The 19,509-nt window shown below is 43.2% G+C and overlaps 2 protein-coding genes across 3 annotated transcripts in view; both read left to right on the top strand.

Annotated features, from left to right (window-relative positions):
• The first annotated feature begins 59 nt into the window (after positions 1-59).
• Positions 60-15,337, top strand: TMEM35A (transmembrane protein 35A). Its single transcript, XM_040999889.1, has 2 exons — positions 60-305; positions 14,589-15,337. The coding sequence occupies exons 1-2, from the start codon at positions 186-188 to the stop codon at positions 14,970-14,972; spliced, it is 504 nt and encodes a 167-aa protein (XP_040855823.1). The 5' UTR covers positions 60-185; the 3' UTR covers positions 14,973-15,337.
• A 3,175-nt stretch (positions 15,338-18,512) lies between these two features.
• The window catches only part of CENPI (centromere protein I), a 64,228-nt gene continuing 63,231 nt past the window's right edge, over positions 18,513-19,509 (top strand). For both annotated transcript variants that reach the window (XM_040999840.1, XM_040999839.1), the window contains exon 1: positions 18,513-18,570. The gene's annotated coding sequence lies outside the window, so the exon portion shown is untranslated. The remainder of the gene's footprint in view (positions 18,571-19,509) is intronic.

Below are 19,509 nucleotides of genomic sequence, written 5' to 3'. Positions count from 1 at the left end.
TGATAGTGAGAGCGGTTGAATCTCGATCTCTCAATTTTTCTCTCGAGCTCCCTCCTCTCCCTTTGTCATTCTAGCTGCCTGCTGCCTCCGCAGCGTCCCTCTAGCTGTCCCTGTGCTAGCCTACTGCATCCTAGACTGACCGTCTGCGCAAAGCAGGATTAGTTGGGACTTGCCTTGGTGACCCCATGGCATCCCCCAGAACCATAACTATCGTGGCCCTTTCCGTGGCCCTGGGACTCTTCTTTGTTTTCATGGGCACTATCAAGTTGACCCCCAGGCTCAGCAAGGATGCCTACAGTGAGATGGTAAGTGAAGTCAGCGGGTGACGAGGCGCGCACCCCCTAGGGGGCTGTGAAGACCTCTCCCCTTCTTTCTCACTCCCCAGTCCGAGACCCTCAATCCCTACCCCCACCCCGGACCCTCCCTTCTCCCCCAACAACTTTGCCGCTCAGAAGCAGCAGCTGGAGAAGAGTGGTTTTATTGGGGGGCTATGTTGGGCCAGTGAGTCCCCCCATCCCCAAGTAAGCCAGGAGGCTGGGACCTGCGCAGCACCTGTCACGGGCAGGAGTCCTCCCCTCTTTCCAGCACACACCCAAAGTCTGGGCCACCAGTCTGCCAGTCTGATGCCTTTCCCTGGAGCTAAGAGTTTAACAAGCTGCAGAGTTGATTTATTTTAGGGAAGAACAAAGGAGAAAGAGGGAAGGAGCTGGGGGACAGAATGGGTAATGTGTAGGGGCTGGGGAGGTATTCCTCCAGCCCCTGTGGTGGGTATCTGGATCCTGGAGACAAAGCAGACTTGGTCCGTGCAAAGGTCACTGAGCTTCTGATTCTTGCCCTTCTCCCTAGGGCAAGCTGTTTTTGTTTTATTTTGTTTTGTGTGTGGGTTAATCTACTAAATCTGCAAAGTCTGCTTTTTTTTTTTTTTTCTCACCCACAAATCAGTCCACAATTGGCCACCTTGGATTCTGTGCCTGTTCGGGGCCAGTTCCTCTGCAGGTTTTCCCCTCTGCAGAATTGGAATTACAGAAGCTGACTAGCTAAACCTTGCCTCTGCAACCAGGGAGTGGGGGGTGGGGGGCTGGGCGTGCTGAGGGCTTTCTCTTATGCTGTAGAGTACTAGAGATGGCAAGGGATGTTTCCAGCACTTTCGGTCTCTCACCTCTCCCTGTCACTTTGCCTCTTGTTTTCTCTGCCCCAGTGGAAGAGAACCTGCTTCTGGAAGCTTTTGTAGGGTTATCAGAATGGGATTTGGTGGGGGAGGTGAGAGGGAGTGGGAATGAGGCACTTTACTGACCTCTCAAGGTCAAGAGAGGAAAGGAGCTAAGGGCAGCAGCAAAAGGGGTTAGAGGAAAGACACAAGAGGAACCCTCTGTTAGAGCCGAGGCAGAGCAGAAGAACCTCGCATGTTGAGAGGGATTAATAGCTCTCCTGGAACCCACTGCAGAGCTTGCCAGGGTCCCTCAACGTGAGCTGCAAATGGATGGAGACTGGCAAATTATAGATGCCCAGAAAATGTTTGCAGGCAGCCCTGGCTTCAGTCTCAGGGTTGCAGCCTGCGCTTTCCCTTCCCTTCTCACCACAGGAGCACCCTGCGGTGGGGGAGGGGCCGCACTCTTTGGGTTTAGGTCTAGCCTCAGTGGCAAATCCCAATGTGCTTCTTCTCTCCTCCCCTCCTCCCAGCATATTTGACCAGATGGAATTGAAATCAGGTCAAAGTGAGTTATCCAAAGCAGGCTGCATTGAGGAGGGGAGGGTCGGGGTAGGGTGGCAGAAGCCACTAAAGGGCTTGAAGAGGTTGGGGCAGAGGGACCAGGGTGGAGGGGAAATGTCTATGTTTTTTTTTTTTTTCTTGGCTATAGTAGTTTAGTGTTAGAGTATAAATACATGAATTTGCTCTGGCTTTACTTTTCGTATGTAGCTCTGTTTATATGTTTGCGTATATGTACCATAGATATTTTTAAGCTTAGGGACATGACCCTCTTCTTTATTATACTCCCTGCTCTCCTGACTCTTCCTCAGCTGCCTTAGCCACCCCTCACCCCCCCTCCCACCGCTGCACCCTATGTACGGTGTTAGGCTCTGCAGGCGATCCAACTAAGATGGAGTCATCGGGAAGCTTCCTACCAGCTTGGCAGGAGCTCACAAAAAGGACCAGCCACAAATGGGTGTACAGTAGGTGTCTTCCTAGGGAGTGGAGCTGTTTTTTTGCAGCATAATAAAAGGCAGAAGAAAGAAGCATGAAGGTTTCCTACCGTACACAGGAACATATTATGACAGGTATAAGCAGAGATAGCAATATAGAACCGTGTGTGTGTGTGTGTGTGTGTGTGTGTGTGTGTGTGTGTATACACATTCCAGTACTTCTGTGCTCAGAGGCATCTGGAGGGAATGCAAAGACTATATCTAACTGGAAGGTAGATGTCACTGTGGAGTGAAGCTTGAAGGGAATTTTCAGACTGCCCTTTTCTAGGGTCTCCTCCTGCACTGAGCATCAGACCATAGGCTAAAAGAGGGTTCTTTGACATGGGGACCCCTGCACAGTGCCTAGGTTTAGCCCAGCTTTATGTACCTGAACCCATAGGAAAAGGAAGGGGGCATCCAGCTCAGTACAAAGACGGTGCCAACGTATATTTGTGGAATGGCTGGGTGAATGTATGAGTCATTATGGCATTACCTTGGCTGATCACAACCTTTCTGGTTAGCTCTTGATTATGCAGTTCAGAAGCCATTGTTTGCTTCTTAGAAAGGGGCCATAGTCCCTCAGAACCCCAATCTTGCCTCAAATAGAATGATTACCTAGGATTTTCTGTTTTCCATTTAGGAGTGATTCCTCTGCATTGATGGTGTTAGTCATATGTTGATTGCAGAGGCATTTCTTAGAAGCCCTGAATGCCTTGTTGTTGTTTTAAGGTTATTTGTTCTTAAAACATCTCTACATGGTAAATTCGTTTTATTAGTTATTTCATATTTTTACTGATGAACAAACTGAAGTAGATCAAGTTTGATTATTTATCCAAGGTGTTAGGGTAGGCTGTTGACAGAGCAGATAGTAGAAACCAAGACGATGACTCAATATTCCCAGTAGGGGGATCATTAATAGTTAAAACTCTTGTTTTCTTAGTTCAATTTTATCTTTTTAATGCCAGAACTTACAATGGATTCTTGAAAATTATCTGGCACATTCTTCTTTTATTGTACCAGCTTAATTACCCAATCCATATTTTTGAGGTTTTTTTTTTAACTTCAAAACCAATTCTTCAAATTTATGTGCCAGATTTTTTCTTCTATGTTAATTTTTTATTGTTTCAAAATCATTAATTTTATGCTTAGGTATATTACTTTTCCATGAACAATCACTGCTCAAAAACCAAACAGAAAAAATTAATTATGAACTCTTCTATCTCAGTTGGAGAATCCAGGAGAGTTTGATGGTTGTAGAATCATTATAGGCTTGGGTTCAAGTCCTGATACTCATAATGAAATGAGGATAATAAACCCTACCTCAGAAGGTTGTGTAAATGTTAAATGTAATTCATAGAAAATGTCTGATACAGTGTTTCCCATAGGAGATATTCAAGAAATGCTCTAGGTGAGTTGATAAACAATAATTGAATCTATTTTATACAGTTTCCGAAGTCATTTGGTTAGTTTCAAGGATTGAGATCAAGTATTTAGATAGAAGAACAAAGGACCATACTGTGGCATAGTGAGATAATCCTCTGCCTGCAGTACTGGCATCCCTTATGGGTGCCAGTTTGAGTTCCAACTACTCCACTTGCCAACCAGTTTCCTGCTTGTGACCTGAAAAAGCAGCAGATGATGGCTCAAGTGCTAGGGTCTTTGTACCCACATGGGAGACTTGGAGGAAGCGCCTAGATTCAGACCAGCCCAGCTCCAGCTGTTGCAAGTCATTTGGGGAATGAATCAGCAAATGGACGATCTCTCTCTCTCTCTTGCTCTCTTTTTATCTCTATAACTTTCACTTTCAAATCAAAATAAATAAGCCTATTTTTAAAAAGGATAAGATGATATTTCCATGTGCCCTGGTGAATAGACTTTTTTAAATTAAGATTTAGTTTACTTATTTGAAAGGCAGAATTAGAAAGAGGGAGAGGAGACAGAAAAATTTCCATCTAATTGTTCACTTCTCAAATGGCAGCAACTGCTAGGGCTGGGCCAGGTTAAAGCCAAGAACTAGGAGCTTCTTCAGACCTTCAGCTCAAGGGACCCAAGGACTTGGACTATCCTCTGTGGTCTTTCCAGGCTCATTAGCAGGAAGCTGGATCAGAAGTGAAGCAGCAAAGACTCAGTCTGGGGCCCACATGGGATGCTGACTCTGCAGGTGATGGCTTAACCTGATGTGCTACTGTGCTAGCCCCAGAAACATTTCTGAGTAGTGTATTTGGATGTGTTGCCAATACTTCCTCCAGGTTTAGCAAGTAGCATTATGGAGTACTCTAAATCCCATGTGAATTCAACATGATTAGCCAGTCTTTTGAATAAATGCCTTCATTAGCTCATTTGAAACTGACAGCATTTACAGGTACTGATAAGCAGTGACTGGGAATATATGAATGCTTGGCTTGCTTTAAATTTGGTATTCTGATTTATGTACCAGTGGTTCCATTCTGTAAAAGCAGGGAGCCATATATAGAATGGTATGAAAATACCAAAATTATGTCACAATGAAGCAAAGGATTTGGGCCATGGGGACAATAGGGCAAGTCTCTGATCTTTGCATCCCCTCATGGTAAAGATCTGTCAATTTGATTGATTAGGTTATTGACAATTAAATGCCCCGGCTTGCATAACCTGGCAAAACGTTTGCTCCTAACTTGTTTGGGCAACTTATTTAACACTCACAGGTAATCTTTTATGCTTCAAATCACTGCCATTAATTGCTTTCCAACTAGGTAAAAAAGCAGTAATTCACTGATGCACAGACTGCTCTCTGGAGTAGCACAGTATGGTTAGTCCCTTCCAGAGGAACTGGAGTCCTTGAGATGTGAAGTGACTTGGCGTCATTCACACAGCTAGCCATTAGGAGCTGAACTACACATTGAAGCTAAGATCAGAGAGCTTGTAGGGGAGTTAGAAGGACTGTCATTGCCAGCCAGCTTCTTCTTTAGGTGGGCATTCCTAAAAAGCAGTTGAAAAAACATTCAAATGGATATTTTGGCAATTAAATATATCATGGGCTTTTATTGCACTTAACAATAATCTCTGATTCACGTGTGGCTTTTTTCCCCTACAGAGCTTTAGGAAAATCATACATGGGTCAGTACATTTTTCAACACTCCTGTAGGCTTTATGGCCTATGCGACAGCAACCAGGCTGAGACTTTTAGCCGAAATGTATTCCATTAATGCTCCCTTCTGCTTTTCCACTCCTTTATATTTTATTGAAGTTTGACACAGATACTGAAAAATGTACATACATGTACAGCTCAAGGAAGTTTCAGAATTTTCCCATGTAACTAGCACTCACATCAAGAAATAGCACATGACCACAAACAGCACAAACAGCACAAATAGCACAAATAGCACCAACTCCTCACGGGCCTTTCCGGTTACTAGCTCTCTGCATGGATAGTTACTGTCCTGACTTCTAGCAACATAAATTGCTTTTCCCTGTTTTTGAACCCTATACATGTGAATTATTCAACATGTTAGATTAATTATTATTTCTTTTACCTAATTGGCATAAATGAAGTCAAGTGGACCAAACCACTTACTCTCTGTTCTCATTTTGTCCTATTAACTGCTTTGGGTCAGTTATTAATTTTAATGAAAGATGAATATTATTTGACTGTCTTGAGCTGCTCAAGTTTAATCTCATTAATATGAGATCATGGACCTTGAGTGTTGTGAAGAATAAATGACAAAAAGAAAAAAAGAGAGGAGAATATGACTAAAGAAAGGCTCCATATGCTTTTGACTCATATCTGAGTCATATGTTTTCAGACCGCAAGAATGGACCTGATAGATTCATTGCAGTTAACATTAAATAACTATTGTAGCTTCAAAATGTATGGGTTTTTAGTTGTGTGGCTCATTAATGATGAAATGTGTGCACATGTGAGGGGGATTCTCAGATGACATTGTGAAACTTTGATTCTTTGATTAACTCTTCAAAATGCTCATCTATTTTTACCAAAGGGGAAAGTGAAGTAATCAAGTGCTTAGTAATTTTCTCTAAGCAATTTAGGGATGAAACTGAAATTGGAATTTAACTTCTCTTAAGAATTCTGGTCCAGGGGCAAATTAAGATGCCAGCAGCTCACACCCAAGTGCAGGTGAATCTACTACTCCACTTCTGCTCCAGCTTCCTGCTCGTCTATCTGGAAGACAGTGGCAGATGACCCAAGTGTTTGGGCCTGTCACCTATGTAGGAGGCTCAGGTGAAGTTTCTGGCTCCTGGGGGTTGGGGAGTGAACCAGGGGATGGAAGATCCCTCTCTTTGTCTCTCCCCCCTTTCTATGATGCTCTGCCTTTCAAATATACAAATAACTCTTTAAAAAGAGACTTTTAAGGGTGTACTGCAATGATGGCTCAGTGACTAAATCATCACTTTGAAAGCACTGGGATCTTACATGGGCACCACCAGTTCATGTCCCGGCGTTCCATTTCCCATCCAGCTCCCTGCTTGTGCCCTGGGAAAGCAATAGAGGATGGCTCAAAGCTTTGGGGCCCTACACCCCTGTGGGAGACCCAGAAGAAGCTCCTGGATTTGAATCAGCTCTGTTCTGGCCATTGCAGACACTTGGGGAGTAAATCAGTAGCTGGAAGATCTTCTACTTTTCTCTCTGTGAAATCTACCTTTCCAATAAAAATAAAATATTTTTAAAAAAGACTTCTGGTCCAAGGGTATTGCTGGATGATTGGCCTTTGACTGAGGGATCTAAAACTAAAATCCAAATTTAAAACAAAATCTCTGCTGCTTTCCTCCACTATAAGAAAGCTATGATGTCAGGGTCTGGGTCATTGCGATGGAAAGAAAAGAGACTTAACAAAGTGAGTCTATTAACCATCTTTATTCTTGCTATCAATACAATTAAGGTCTTTAGAGACCTAGTTACTATAGACTTAAGACATGTGACCCTTCTGTTGTTAGAATTAAGCATAATGACAGGACTGGCCATTGCAGAATTTTTTTGATATCTCTACCCTGCTCTGAAAGAGAAACAAAATAAAGGGGCTTCTTCTAATATCGAGCCTTCCAAGCTTAGTCTCATCTATAACAGACTAAATATTCCCTGTCTGGACTCCTAGAGCATAGACCCTATCTGTGTCTGCTCAGCTTTCAATTAAAGATTTGATGAAATGGCTTATCCACATGCAGTTTTCTCTTGAGAGAAAGAGGAATGAAAGAGGCAACAGGTGCATAAAAATATCCACAGCTGTTATTTAAGAGGTTAACTGAACAAATGAAAAAGTAATATGGTGTTACACCAGGTGGAGAGAAAAAATATCTGTAAAGGCATAGGAACTCTATTTAAAGACATGGAATTTGGACCCAGGCTACAGATTACCCTGTAGTATAGATAAGAAACTATTTTTGAATGAGACATGGTTAGTCTGAGCCAAAAAAAAAAAAAAAAAAATGAGGAGGATTTCCAGAAGCCACTCAGCCAGCTTCTAGAAGTGTGGCTCTAAACTAACTAAATGAAAGTCATCTTACCTCCTATGTTAGGGCAGAAGTTTACACTCGGGAATTGCCTCTTGAGAAACTTTCAGTTGCTAATTAGAAATGGTCATTAAGTGTTAAGGTCTGGATTTCTTTCCCAAATCTCCTTCAGCTGCCATCTGCAGAGTTCAGAGGGGGAAGGAGTAGTCAACTTGCATGTGTCTAGGTTAGTAGTGAGAGAAAGGGTCAGGCTTGTCATTACCACCTTGTGCCCTCGCTCACAACTTAGCTCTACATCATGTTGATCTGATTGTACAGCTCTGCGTTGTACTTTGCCTACTGGTCAACCTTCCTCTTAATTTCCCCTCAAAAATAGTTAATTCAAACTAGACACTTGGGAGGAAAGCAACAGATACATTGTATTTCATAGTGTGAGGTGACTTTTGTTGAAGATTTTATTTTTATTTGAAAAGCAGAATCATAGAGAGAAGGAGGGAGAGAGAGTTCTTCCATCTATCCATTGGTTCACTCCCCAAATGCCTGCAACGGCTGCAGCTGAGCTGATCAAAGCCAGGAGCCTCCTCTGAGTCTTCCACAAGGACTTGAGTCAACCTCTGCTGCTTTCCCAGGCCACAAGCAGTGAGCTGGATGGGAAGTGGAGTAGCTAGGATTCAAACCAGTGCCCATATGGAATGTTAGCCACAAAGGCAGAAACTTAGCCTACTATGCCAGGATTCCAGGGGAATGGTAGAGGGAGACTTAAGTGAAGTTTAAATAATAACAGTCTGACAGAATGAGAACTAGAGAAAGGTGAGACAGTCATGCATGTGCAAGTGAGAGCCTGATTAGTTAAAATTTTGATATTTTCTTCATCATGAATGTTATTTAACCTGATTAATTGGTGCCCTCTGAAATGTTACCCCCAAGGCAAGTAGCCTTATTCATTTCACCTTTAGTCCTAGCCATGCTCAGCAAAATGAGGCTCAAAGAGGTCAAATTTTTCATGAACGCTAAATGGTGGCAGAGCTGGGATTTGAAGCCAACTGTATTTGAATCCAAACCATGCATTTTTTCACTAAACCATCAGCCTTTTAATAGTCTTCATTGAGGATTATCTGTGCCACTCACAAAAATTAATCCATTAAATAAAGGTACATTGACTTGTTCAGAAATGAGAAAAATTACTTCCCATTTGTTCTAGATCTAGTTGGCTTTCTGTCCAATTTTTATAGTACAGTTTTTCCTCAGTACCAGCTAGGGATTGTTTCCAAGATCCTCTTCAGATATCAACATCCACACATGCTTTGGTTTCTGGTATAAATTGGTACAGTATGGCCAATCCTTCCCATCCATGAATTCACATCCATGAATTCAGCCAACTGCAGATGGGAAATATTCAGGGGCAAAGTTATCTGTATTGAACATATACAGACTTTTTCATATAATTATTTCCTAAGCCAGGAGTGGGGGATGTTCAGTTCAAAATATTCGTTCTAGCCCTGCCAAGACAACCACAGGTGGGACTTGAAATTCAATAAATTTATTGCAGGCTAATTTTTAAGTTGATAATTTTGTATGGCTTGTGAATGATGTTATAAATATCCAAATAGCCATTGGCAGGAAAAAGACTCCCCAATCTTACAAAGTATAAAAGCTAATTACATAGAGTTTACATTGTATTAGGTATTATAATAATCTAGAGATGATCTAAAGCATACAGAAACATGTGTGTATAGTATGTGGAAATACTATGCCCTTTCATATAAGGGACTTTGAACATCCATTTTGGGGAGTGGAGTAGGGGGGATGGAATCCTGGAACAAATCTTCACATTTATGAAGGGCTGGCTGTCTTGTATATGCCACTTTTGGCTGTTAGATTTTCTTTTCTTCATAGGGTTGGGCCCACATGTACCCCATGGATTCTACTCCTGGACCTGGTTCTCTTGCATGCTGGTTAGTGTCATGTCCCTGCCTAATGTGACCCATCTCCTATTCCAACACTCAGACAGTTACTGGGATCCAGTCTGCTAGACAGGCCCCCAGCCATAGCTTTCGTGTGGTATGGCATGTGGTGGTCAGCATTGCTCTGCACTAACAAGCCCATCATCTCAGGATTCCCATGTGGGCTGATGAATCAGTCTGACCCATACAGATCTTCCAATCTCTCACCTCAAAACCACCAGTTTTCAGTCCTCTAACTTACCTCCAAATACAGTAGCTTTGTCATTGAAAAAAAAGAAAAAAAGATTTTCTTTTCTTCTTTCTTTCTTTCTTTCTTTCTTTCTTTCTTTCTTTCTTTCTTTCTTTCTTTCTTTCTTTTTCTTTCTTTCGCTTTCTTTCGCTTTCTTTCACTTTCTTTTTCTTTCTTCTTTCTCCTTTCTCTTTCTTTCTTCCTTTTCTTTCTTTCTCTCTCTCTCTTTTTCTTCCTTCCTTTCCTCCCTCCTTGCTTCTTTCCTTCCTTTCCAAGGCTTCTTTTATTTACTTGAAAGAGTGACAGAGAAAAAGAGACTGGTTTACTCCCCAAAATTACTACAAAGGCTAGAATTGGGCCAGGAGCTCCACTGGGGTCTCCCATGTTGGTGGCAGAGGCCGAAGCACTGCTACCTTTCAAGGCATATTAGAAGGGAGCTGTATTGAAAACAGAGCAATCAGGGCTTAAATCAGTGCTCATATGGATGCCAGCGTCACAGGTGGTGGTTTAACTTGCTGACCCACAACGCTGGGCCCACGTGTTCTCTTCTTAAAACTCCTTTTTGGATCTCCTGACCAGTTCCTTATTCCTTCCTGTTCTATGTCTTCATCTTGACAACCTGTTCCATTCAACATATTGTCATATTTAGAGAATGATAACACCCGTCTACCCAGACACCAAAGTCAGAGATCAGAGAATTTTCAGGGCTCTTCCTTTTTAGTGGCCACATCCAATAAAGCACCATGTTCTGATAATTTTTTTCATTAAACCTTTCATTAGATAAGTAGTTTACAGAATATCAGCTCTAGGGAAGACTGAAAATATATATAAGTCCATTGACCCTGGGAGGTTAATACATAAAAGAGCTCCTCAGCCAGACCACCCACAGTGACCATGTGGTCATGTTCACAATTAGGCTAACAGCCAAATTCTATTGATTTTGCTTTCACATGTACTTTTTCTTAAAATTGGAAAGGCGAATACACAGAGAGGAGGAGAGACAGAGAGGAAGATCTTCCGTCTGATGGTTCACTCCCCAAGTGGCCACAATGGCTGGTGCTGAGCCAATCCGAAGCCAGGAGCCAGGAGCTCTTTCAGGTCTCCCACGCGAGTGCAGGGTCCCAAAGCTTTGGGCCGTCCTGTACTGCTTTCTGAGGCCACAAGCAGGGAGCTGGATGGGAAGTGGGGCTGCCAGGATTAGAACCAGTGCCCATATAGGATCCCAGCACATGCAAGGCGAGGACTTTAACCACTACGCTATCGCGCTGGGCCCTCACATGTACTTTTGACTGTGGATCCTTCCCTCCATCCTGTCATTATGCTAGTCCAGGTATCTCACCTTATATCCTTGTTTGCAAGTGTGGCTCTCACAGTCTATCCTACACAGTATTTCCGGATGGATTTTCCTTAAAATCAAATGCTTGTATTGCTACCCCTAGGTTATGGGACAAAGTTCCAAGGTTTCATAGTAAAATAGATATTGTTCTCCATGATCTGATTCATATTTTTTCTCCTGTCTCATATCTCACTTCTGCTTCTTCCCTCCTATAGTCCACATTGAACTGAGGAATGTTCTTAGAAAACTAGCCTATTTTGTGCTTAAGGGCCTATATTTATCCAGATTCTGCTACTTTCAGTGCCCTCACTTTATTGATGTTACATACACTTGCTCGTAAGATTCCACTCCTGCTTATTTGTCAATACTTCCACAAGTGTACCTTCTCTGTGATTACTATATAATTTATTCAGAAGGTGTAATATTTTGCTGACTTACGTATTAGCATTCCACTCTTTCCATTATAAACTTTAATCTTTAGGAAGGCAGTACTTTGGAATGATTGATATCTGTATCTGGAATACTTAGGATAGTGCCTAGTACATGGAGGCAGTTAATACTATTGAATAATTTTTTTGTAAAGGTTTCATTATTTTCATTGGAAAGGCATATTTTATAGAGAGGAGATCCAGGTCTTTCATCCACTGGTTCACTTCCCAAATGGCCACATAAACTAGAGATGAGCTGATCTAAGGCTGGGAGCAGGAATATTCTTCTATGTCTCCCATGTGGGTGCAGGGTCCCAAGACTTTAGGCCATCCTCCTTTGCTTTACGAAACCATAAGGACAGAGCTGGAATGAAATTGGAGCAGCTGGGCCTGGCACGGTGGCCTAGCAGCTGAAGTCCTGGTCTTGAATGTGCCTGGATCCCATTGGGCGCCGGTTCTAATCCTGGCAGCCCCGCTTCCCATCCAGCTTCCTGCTTGTGCCCTGGGAAAGCAGTCGGGGACGGCCCAAAGCCTTAGGACCCTGCACCCGTGGGAGACCTGGAGGAAGAAGTTCCTGGCTCCTGGCTTCGGGTCGGCGCAGCACCGGCTGTTGCAGTCACTTGGGGAGTGAATCATCGGACAGAAGATCTTCCTCTCTGTCTCTCCTCCTCTTTGAAAAAAGAAAGAAAGAAAGAAAGAAAGAAAGAAAGAAAGAAATAAAGAAAGAAAGAAAGAAAGAAAGAAAAGAAGAGAAAAGAAAAGAAGAAAGAGGAGCAGCTGAGACACGACCCAGCACTCAAATAGGATGTTGGCACCACACGGTGGGACATTACCCTGTACACCCCCGTGAAAGCCTTGAAGGAATACTTTTTTTTTTTCGGAAAGACTTATTTGTTTATATGAGAGTCTCACACACGCACGCACACACACACACACACACACACAGAGTGTTCATCCATCTATTAATTTGCTCCTCAGATAGGCGCATTACCTGGAGCTGGGATAGACTGAAGACAGGAGTTTCTTCCAGGTATTTCATGTAGGCTGTAGGGGAACAGACACTTGGGCTATCTTTCACTTTTCCCAGGCCATTTCAGGGAGCTGGATCAGAAGTGGAGCAGCTGGGGACTTGAACCAGTTTTCATATAGGATGTTATATGTGGTAGCTTAACCCATTATGCCATGATGCCAGTCTTGAACGAATTATATATTTTTTAAGATTCAATTTTCTTGTTGTTGTTGTTGGAAAGGCAGATTTGCAGAGAGAAAGATCTTATATATGCTGGTTCACTCCCCAGATAGCCACAATGGGCGGAGCTGAGCTGATCTGAAGCCAGGAACAGGAGCTTCCTTCAGCTCTCCCATGCAGTTGCAGGGTCCCAATGCTTTGGGCATAGCATCGGCCGTTGCGCTCACTTAGGGAGTGAATCATGGGATGGAAGATCTTCCCCTCTGTCTCTCCTCTCTGTATATCCGCCTTTCCAATAAAAATAAAATAAATCTTTAAAAATATATATATTAATTTGAAGAGGAGAGAGGGAGGAATGGATGGGACAGAGAGGGAGAGAGAGAAATACTGATATTCCATCTACTGGTTCACTTCCCGACTGGCTGCAATAACCTGGGCTAGGGTGAGCTCAAGAGCCAGGAGCTCCATCTGGATCTCCCATGTGGGTCGTGGGTGGCAGGGACTCAAATCTCTGAGCCATCATTAACTTCTTCCCAGAAGCATTAGCAGGGAGTTGGATCAGAAGCAAAGTAGCTGATACTGGATCAGCATCCAGTATGAGGAGCAAGCCTCACAAATAGCACTTTAACTTGTTGTACCACAATAGCCACTCCCAGTGAATGTTTTTGTCCCCTGTCTTCTTTGTGTCTTCATCTCCAATACACAACCCATAGTGTTCAATAAATCTTTGCTGAAATAAGACTAACAAAACTGAACCAGATCTGGGATTTTTTTTTTTTTTGATGAACACGAGAATGATTTTGTCTAACTATATTTTAAAGATATTTCAGGAGCTACCATTTGTATGCAGTTTTGTATTTCTATTTGCTCAGCAGCCACTTTTCATTTTAAGATTCCACAAATGTAAACTCCAGTTCAGTTCTTTACGGAACTATCACAGATTTCAAATTAGGAAAATCCAAATTAGTTCGCATGCATGGGAAAATGTGCTTAATTATAGTGTGTGTGTGTGTGTGTGTGTGTGTGTGTGTGTGTGACTTCCCTTGTTTTATTTTGCTTGGTAGTCATATTATATACCTGCGTTTGGACAAGGCAGACATTATAAAATGTTCATGTGGCTAGCACATAGTAGTTTTTTGGACTAAGTGAATTTTCTTTTTAGATTCTTAATGTTGTTTATAATTTATAATCAGAATTTTTACATTCTAAAGCCAAATTCTCTGCCTTGTTACTCTTGGTGCTTGCCTTGGTCCATATAGATTCCTATAACAACATATGATAAAGAGGGTAACTTGTATGCAATCAAATTTATCGTACACAGTTGTGGAGACAGAGAAGTTCAAGATCAAGGTGACAACCCATCCCTTATCTAGGAAGACCCATTCCTCATACGCACTGACTTTATGTCTTTACATGGTGAAAGCGAGCAAACGGAGTCCCTTGTGCGACTTTTATGCCAGCACCAATTTCATTTATGAGGCCTCTACCCTCACGACCTAGTTACCTCCCCAAAGACTCACCTATTAGTACCACTACCTTGTGGTTTAGGATTGCAACACACGAATTAGGGCAGAGACATTCAAACAGATATCAGTGTTCCTGCTAAGGTTTAAATCACAGGGATCCCAGAAAGTTATTTGCTTTTTCCTTGCCTCAGTTACCAGATTCCTATTTATGGGACCAAGTGAAAAATGACACACCCTTGGCTGGTATGAAAGGGGAACAGTAGGGAAGGGGGGTCCTGTTTGTGTTTTCTTAATTCCAATGTTAACATCATGGTTAATCAAATGGTTTCTTTATGATATTCCTACTCTAGAAGCGAGCTTACAAGAGCTATGTCCGAGCCCTCCCTCTACTGAAGAAAATGGGGATCAATTCCATTCTGCTGCGAAAAAGCATCGGTGCCCTCGAGGTGGCCTGTGGCATCGTCATGACCCTTGTGCCTGGGCGTCCCAAAGATGTGGCCAACTTCTTCCTACTTTTGCTCGTGTTGGCTGTGCTCTTCTTTCATCAGCTGGTCGGTGATCCTCTCAAACGCTATGCCCATGCTCTGGTGTTTGGAATCCTGCTCACCTGCCGCCTGCTGATTGCTCGCAAGCCAGAAGAAAGGTCTGCTGAGAAGAAGCCCTTGCCAGTGAACACAGAGGAGCAACCTTCTTTATACGAGAAGGCCCCTCAGGGCAAAGTGAAGGTGTCATAGGAATGCAGAAATACAAAATGTGGACCTTCCAGGCAGTTGCTTCTGTGACACCCAGGAAGATGTCAGCCTGTGTTTTTAGTTTGGTTTATTTATCCTGGGGCAAGGGGGAAAATGTAACCTGCAGGTTAATGTCCCTATTGGCTTGTATACATCTGTACACTAAAATGACCTCCCCACATTGACATCCGTGCAACACCTTTGATCACTCTGGAGCGACTATCACATCTTGCTGCATGTACATATATACAGCTACTACTGAAGTGTATTTGTGAGATGGACTCCAGCAAGCATGTGACTGTGCAATTATGTGTGGGGAAATGTGCTTAATTATAGTGTGCATGGTGTGTGTGTGTGTGTGTGTGTGTGTGTGTGTGTGTGTGTGTGTGTGTGTATGAGTGTGTGGACACTCCCAAGTGTGGAAAAGGCTCTTATCTTGAACTAATCCTGCACAGTTATCTTTCCCTTTATATGCTGATGTCAGCAAAGGCAGCAGAACATAATCCTGCTTACTTAGGGTATAAAACAAGTGGCCTATTCCCATACATGGGGGCAATCCCTGCCTAAAATGAGCTGAAAAGTTCAATTTGTCACTTTAGAAAAAGAGTCCCTTCCTTCCATGTGAAAGCTTAAATTAATATATAAAATTAATGAGAATCTACTTCTACAGTTGTTTAAATTTTAAATAGTCCATATTGAGTTTCCTTACCACAAGAGATCCAAGCAGTCAAGACAGTCTAATTCTTCTAGGAGGAACCAGAGGTTGTTTTACCTTGCCTTGTCCCAATCCAGCCTTCTCAGCCCCTTCACTAACAACTTCAAATTAGAGCAGTAAACTTGCTTCCAGACATCCCTTTACAAGTTTCTTAAGCCTAGAGCTGCCTCACTTCCACTCTTCTCAGCAACAAGCCAGAATTTGACAGCTGCTAACCTGGTGGCTAAGAGAGCAGGGATTGGTCCTTTTAGAAGCCTGTGAATCTCAAACTCCAGTTGTTCCCCAAAATCATTTGAAATTCGATGAACTGGACCTAGTGTTTCTGCCAAACAGACTAACTAGCCCAATTGCTCGTGTAAGTGGCATCCAAGTCATCCCCAGGCTCGTCTCCTCTATGCCTCTTTATCATTCCAGTGGGTGGATTTCCACTGGGGGAAGGACATTTGGCATGGGTTAGTTGGACTGAGCAGTATGGACATTTGCTTTCTTCATTATGTACTGCTGTTTCTCTTTATTAGATGTGCTTTGATGGTTTTAATATTCTTGTGCCATGGGGATGGGGAAAGGGTGGGGGGTTGTGTGTGGGGAGAGTATTTACTGTATTTTCTTCAATGTCATTGTTCCTGGTAATTGATACCTCTCTGTCTTACTTCATTCATTCTTTCAAAATAAAAAAATTTTTGAAATTTGGAGGAAGTTTTGTCTCACCAAATATGGAAGTTTCTTTTTTGTTTGTTTTAAGATTTATTAATTTTTATTACAAAGTCAGACATACAGAGAGAAGGAGAGACAGAGAGGAAGATCTTCCATCCAATGATTCACTCCCCAAGTGAGCGCAACAGCCGGTGCTGCGCTGATCCGAAGCCAGGAGCCAGGAACTTCCTCCAAGTCTCCCACGTGGGTACAGGGTCATCCTGTACTGTACATCCTTTGGGCCATCCTCAACTGCTTTCCCAGGCCACAAACAGGGAGCTGGATAGGAAGTGGGGTTTCCGGGATTAGAACCGGCACCCGTATAGAATCTATACTAATTCAAGGTAGGGACTTTAGCTGCTAGGCCACTGGGACGAGCCTGGAAACTTCGAAAGAAAGGGTCACATCAAAGGATTCAGGCTATCTTTTTGAATCTGGTTGAGGAAGGAGAGGAAAAAGAAGACAGACTATAATCATTTAATATGTGGTGGTTTAGAGTGCCAGCTTTTGTTTTTTCTTTTTTTAATCTCATTTAAGGTCTCTCTTATGTGATCTTTGCACGTAAGACAAGTCACAGAATTAGGGTCCTAGTACAAGTTCTAGGTTTTGCGGATTCTACTACGTTCGGTGATGCCAAAGGAAAGTAGAAAATTGATTTCAGAAACATTAGGATGTATGAAATAAAGGTGAATCCATATCTCACACTCAAATTCGTGGCACAGAAGTTGAATTGTGACAGACCTCTCATGACAGCCAACTTACTTCACCACTCATGGCTCCAGTCTAATCAGACAAAAATAAGGTTGCTGAGGTTTTAAAATCTCTTCCAACTCGTATTTCTTTGAGTCATCAAATGGTTAAAAGCACAAAGAATGACTTGAGAAATCTTCAATTTTACTAGATAAAGAGAAGTTATAGAAAAAGAACAGTCTTGGGCTCGGTATAATAAACTAGCAGCTGAAGTCCTTGTCTTGAACTCACCGGGATCTTACATGGGTGCCGGTTCTAATCCCCACAGCCCTGCTTCCTATCCAGCTCCCTGCTTGTGGCCTGGGAAAGCAGTCAAGGACGGCCCAAAGCCTTGGGACCCTGCACTTGTGTGGGAGACTTGGAGGAAGAAGTTCCTGGCTCCTGGCTTCAGATCAGCGCAGCACCGGCCACTGTGGCTACTTGGGAAGTGAATCATCGGACAGAAGACCTTCCTCTCTTGTCTCTCCTCTCTCTGTATATCAATTTATAATAAAAATAAATAAATCTTTTAAAAAATGAGAGGAAAAAGAACCGCCTCAATTTTTATGTTTGATTAAATAAGAGGTCATGAATCTACTTAGAGAAATTTGCATGTGGTAAGTAGTCATTTCAGTTGTAGTTTTTCCCAAGCACATCAACTTAATCTGTGATTATTCATCTATCACTAACATCATAGCTTTTTTTCCCCCTACTTTTACTTAACGTTTGTGATGTCTCAGCCTTGAGAAGCCAGTAAGGTATGCTAACTTTGTTTTTCCTGGACTAAGTCCAGATGTCATCCTAAGCCTTGTTGCTGTTTTTAGTCAGTTTGTGTAAGGTCAATTGGAACTCTAAAATTGGGAATATTTCATGTTGACAGTTGGCTATTTGAAATATAGTACCGTATCTGGCTGTGGATACATGTTAACAGGAAACCTTGGGGGTTATTTCTACCCATTCTTGGTTAACCAAAAGCAGATCTAATTCTTTTCTTACCAACTCTGAGTTTCATAGAAGGAAAATCACCTTAAGTGTCAGTATGGGGATATTTTCCTACAATGTCCAGACACTTGGGGTCAATCTGGGCAACACGATCACTATGATTGATTATGTTAAATTCTAGAATCAAGACACTGGTCCTCTACGCAAAATGACGACAGCATTACCAGGACGCGAAGGCCGGCAGCCAATCAGCTGACTGCAGAAGCAACGGCCCACTTAGCCGCGCGCCACAGTTTGGTTAGGTGGAGCAAGCGGCTCTCAGTAATTGGGTCTCCGACAGCGTCAGGCGCTCGCCACCTCCCGCCTGTACTCCAACCAATCAGGCTGCAGCAGAGGGCACGGCTCCGCCCAGCCGCCCGCTGGGTGTCTGCGGCAGCGCATGCGCAGGGCGGGGCTGGCGCCTTTGAATCGGGGAGGCGCCGTTCCAAGGTGGAAGGATGTGGAGCTGTGGAGCGTATTAAGGTGAAGTACTGTTAAACAACGGGAGAAATGGGGGGTCGGGGAGAGAAGGGAATCGCCTGACTTCTGAAGGCGAGGCTTTCCTGTAAAGTGTGCTGGGAATTGGTTTTTCTTCCAATCCAGGAATCGGCCCCAGGAGTCGGTCAGCGGCAATTTTCACTCTCCGGGGCGGCGGAAGGGGGTCCGCGGGAAGCGCTGGGCGGGTTCGGTGAATGGAATCTGCCAAGGCTCCTTCGCCCTTCTTTCTGGAACTCTGGGAAACAGTTCCGAACCCGGAACTTCCCAATGGGGTGGACATACATTACTCTTGTGGCTTTATCGCTTTTAGGGAGGGAGGATGGAGCTGCCCTTTCGACTTTTCCCTGATTTTCCCCTCTTGAGGCAAAAAAGCCAGGAGCCAAGAGCCAGCAGCTCCCTCGGGGTCCTCCTTGCGGTGCAGGGTCCCAAGGCTTTGGGCCGTCCTCCACTGCTTTCTCAGGCCACAAGCAGGGAGCTGGATGGGAAGTGGATCAACTGGGACATGAACTGGTGTCCGTAGGATCTAAGCAGTTGCAGGCAGGGGATTAGCCAGTTGAGAGCCATCCTGCCTATGTTCCCCACATCCAGTTTTTTTTTTTTTTTTCAAATCGTGTCTAGTCCAAGTTACCTCCAAAACGACGACTCCAGGTATTTTCACTTCTACCCGAATACATATGAGACCCAGGGCAGACTACAGCCATCCCTGTTCTGGACTTCTGCAGAAACCTTTTAAGCACTCTTGCCATGCATTGACCCCTAAACTGGAGTTTCCACAGAGCAGCTAACCATGGTCTTTTTTTTTTTTTTTTTTTACTTTCATGATAGAGTTTTTTAGGCTTAGGGAATTCCCCTCCGTTGCCATTCCACCCTTCTCCTATCCAGTTTTCTCCTATATTATTACAATAGTACTTTAACAATAGTCAC

Source organism: Ochotona curzoniae, unplaced genomic scaffold, assembly GCF_017591425.1.
Source record: "Ochotona curzoniae isolate NIBS_2020 unplaced genomic scaffold, NIBS_Ocur_1.0 scaffold_1852, whole genome shotgun sequence".
Classification (NCBI taxonomy): domain Eukaryota; kingdom Metazoa; phylum Chordata; class Mammalia; order Lagomorpha; family Ochotonidae; genus Ochotona; species Ochotona curzoniae.
This window is presented reverse-complemented; position numbering and strand designations above follow the sequence as displayed.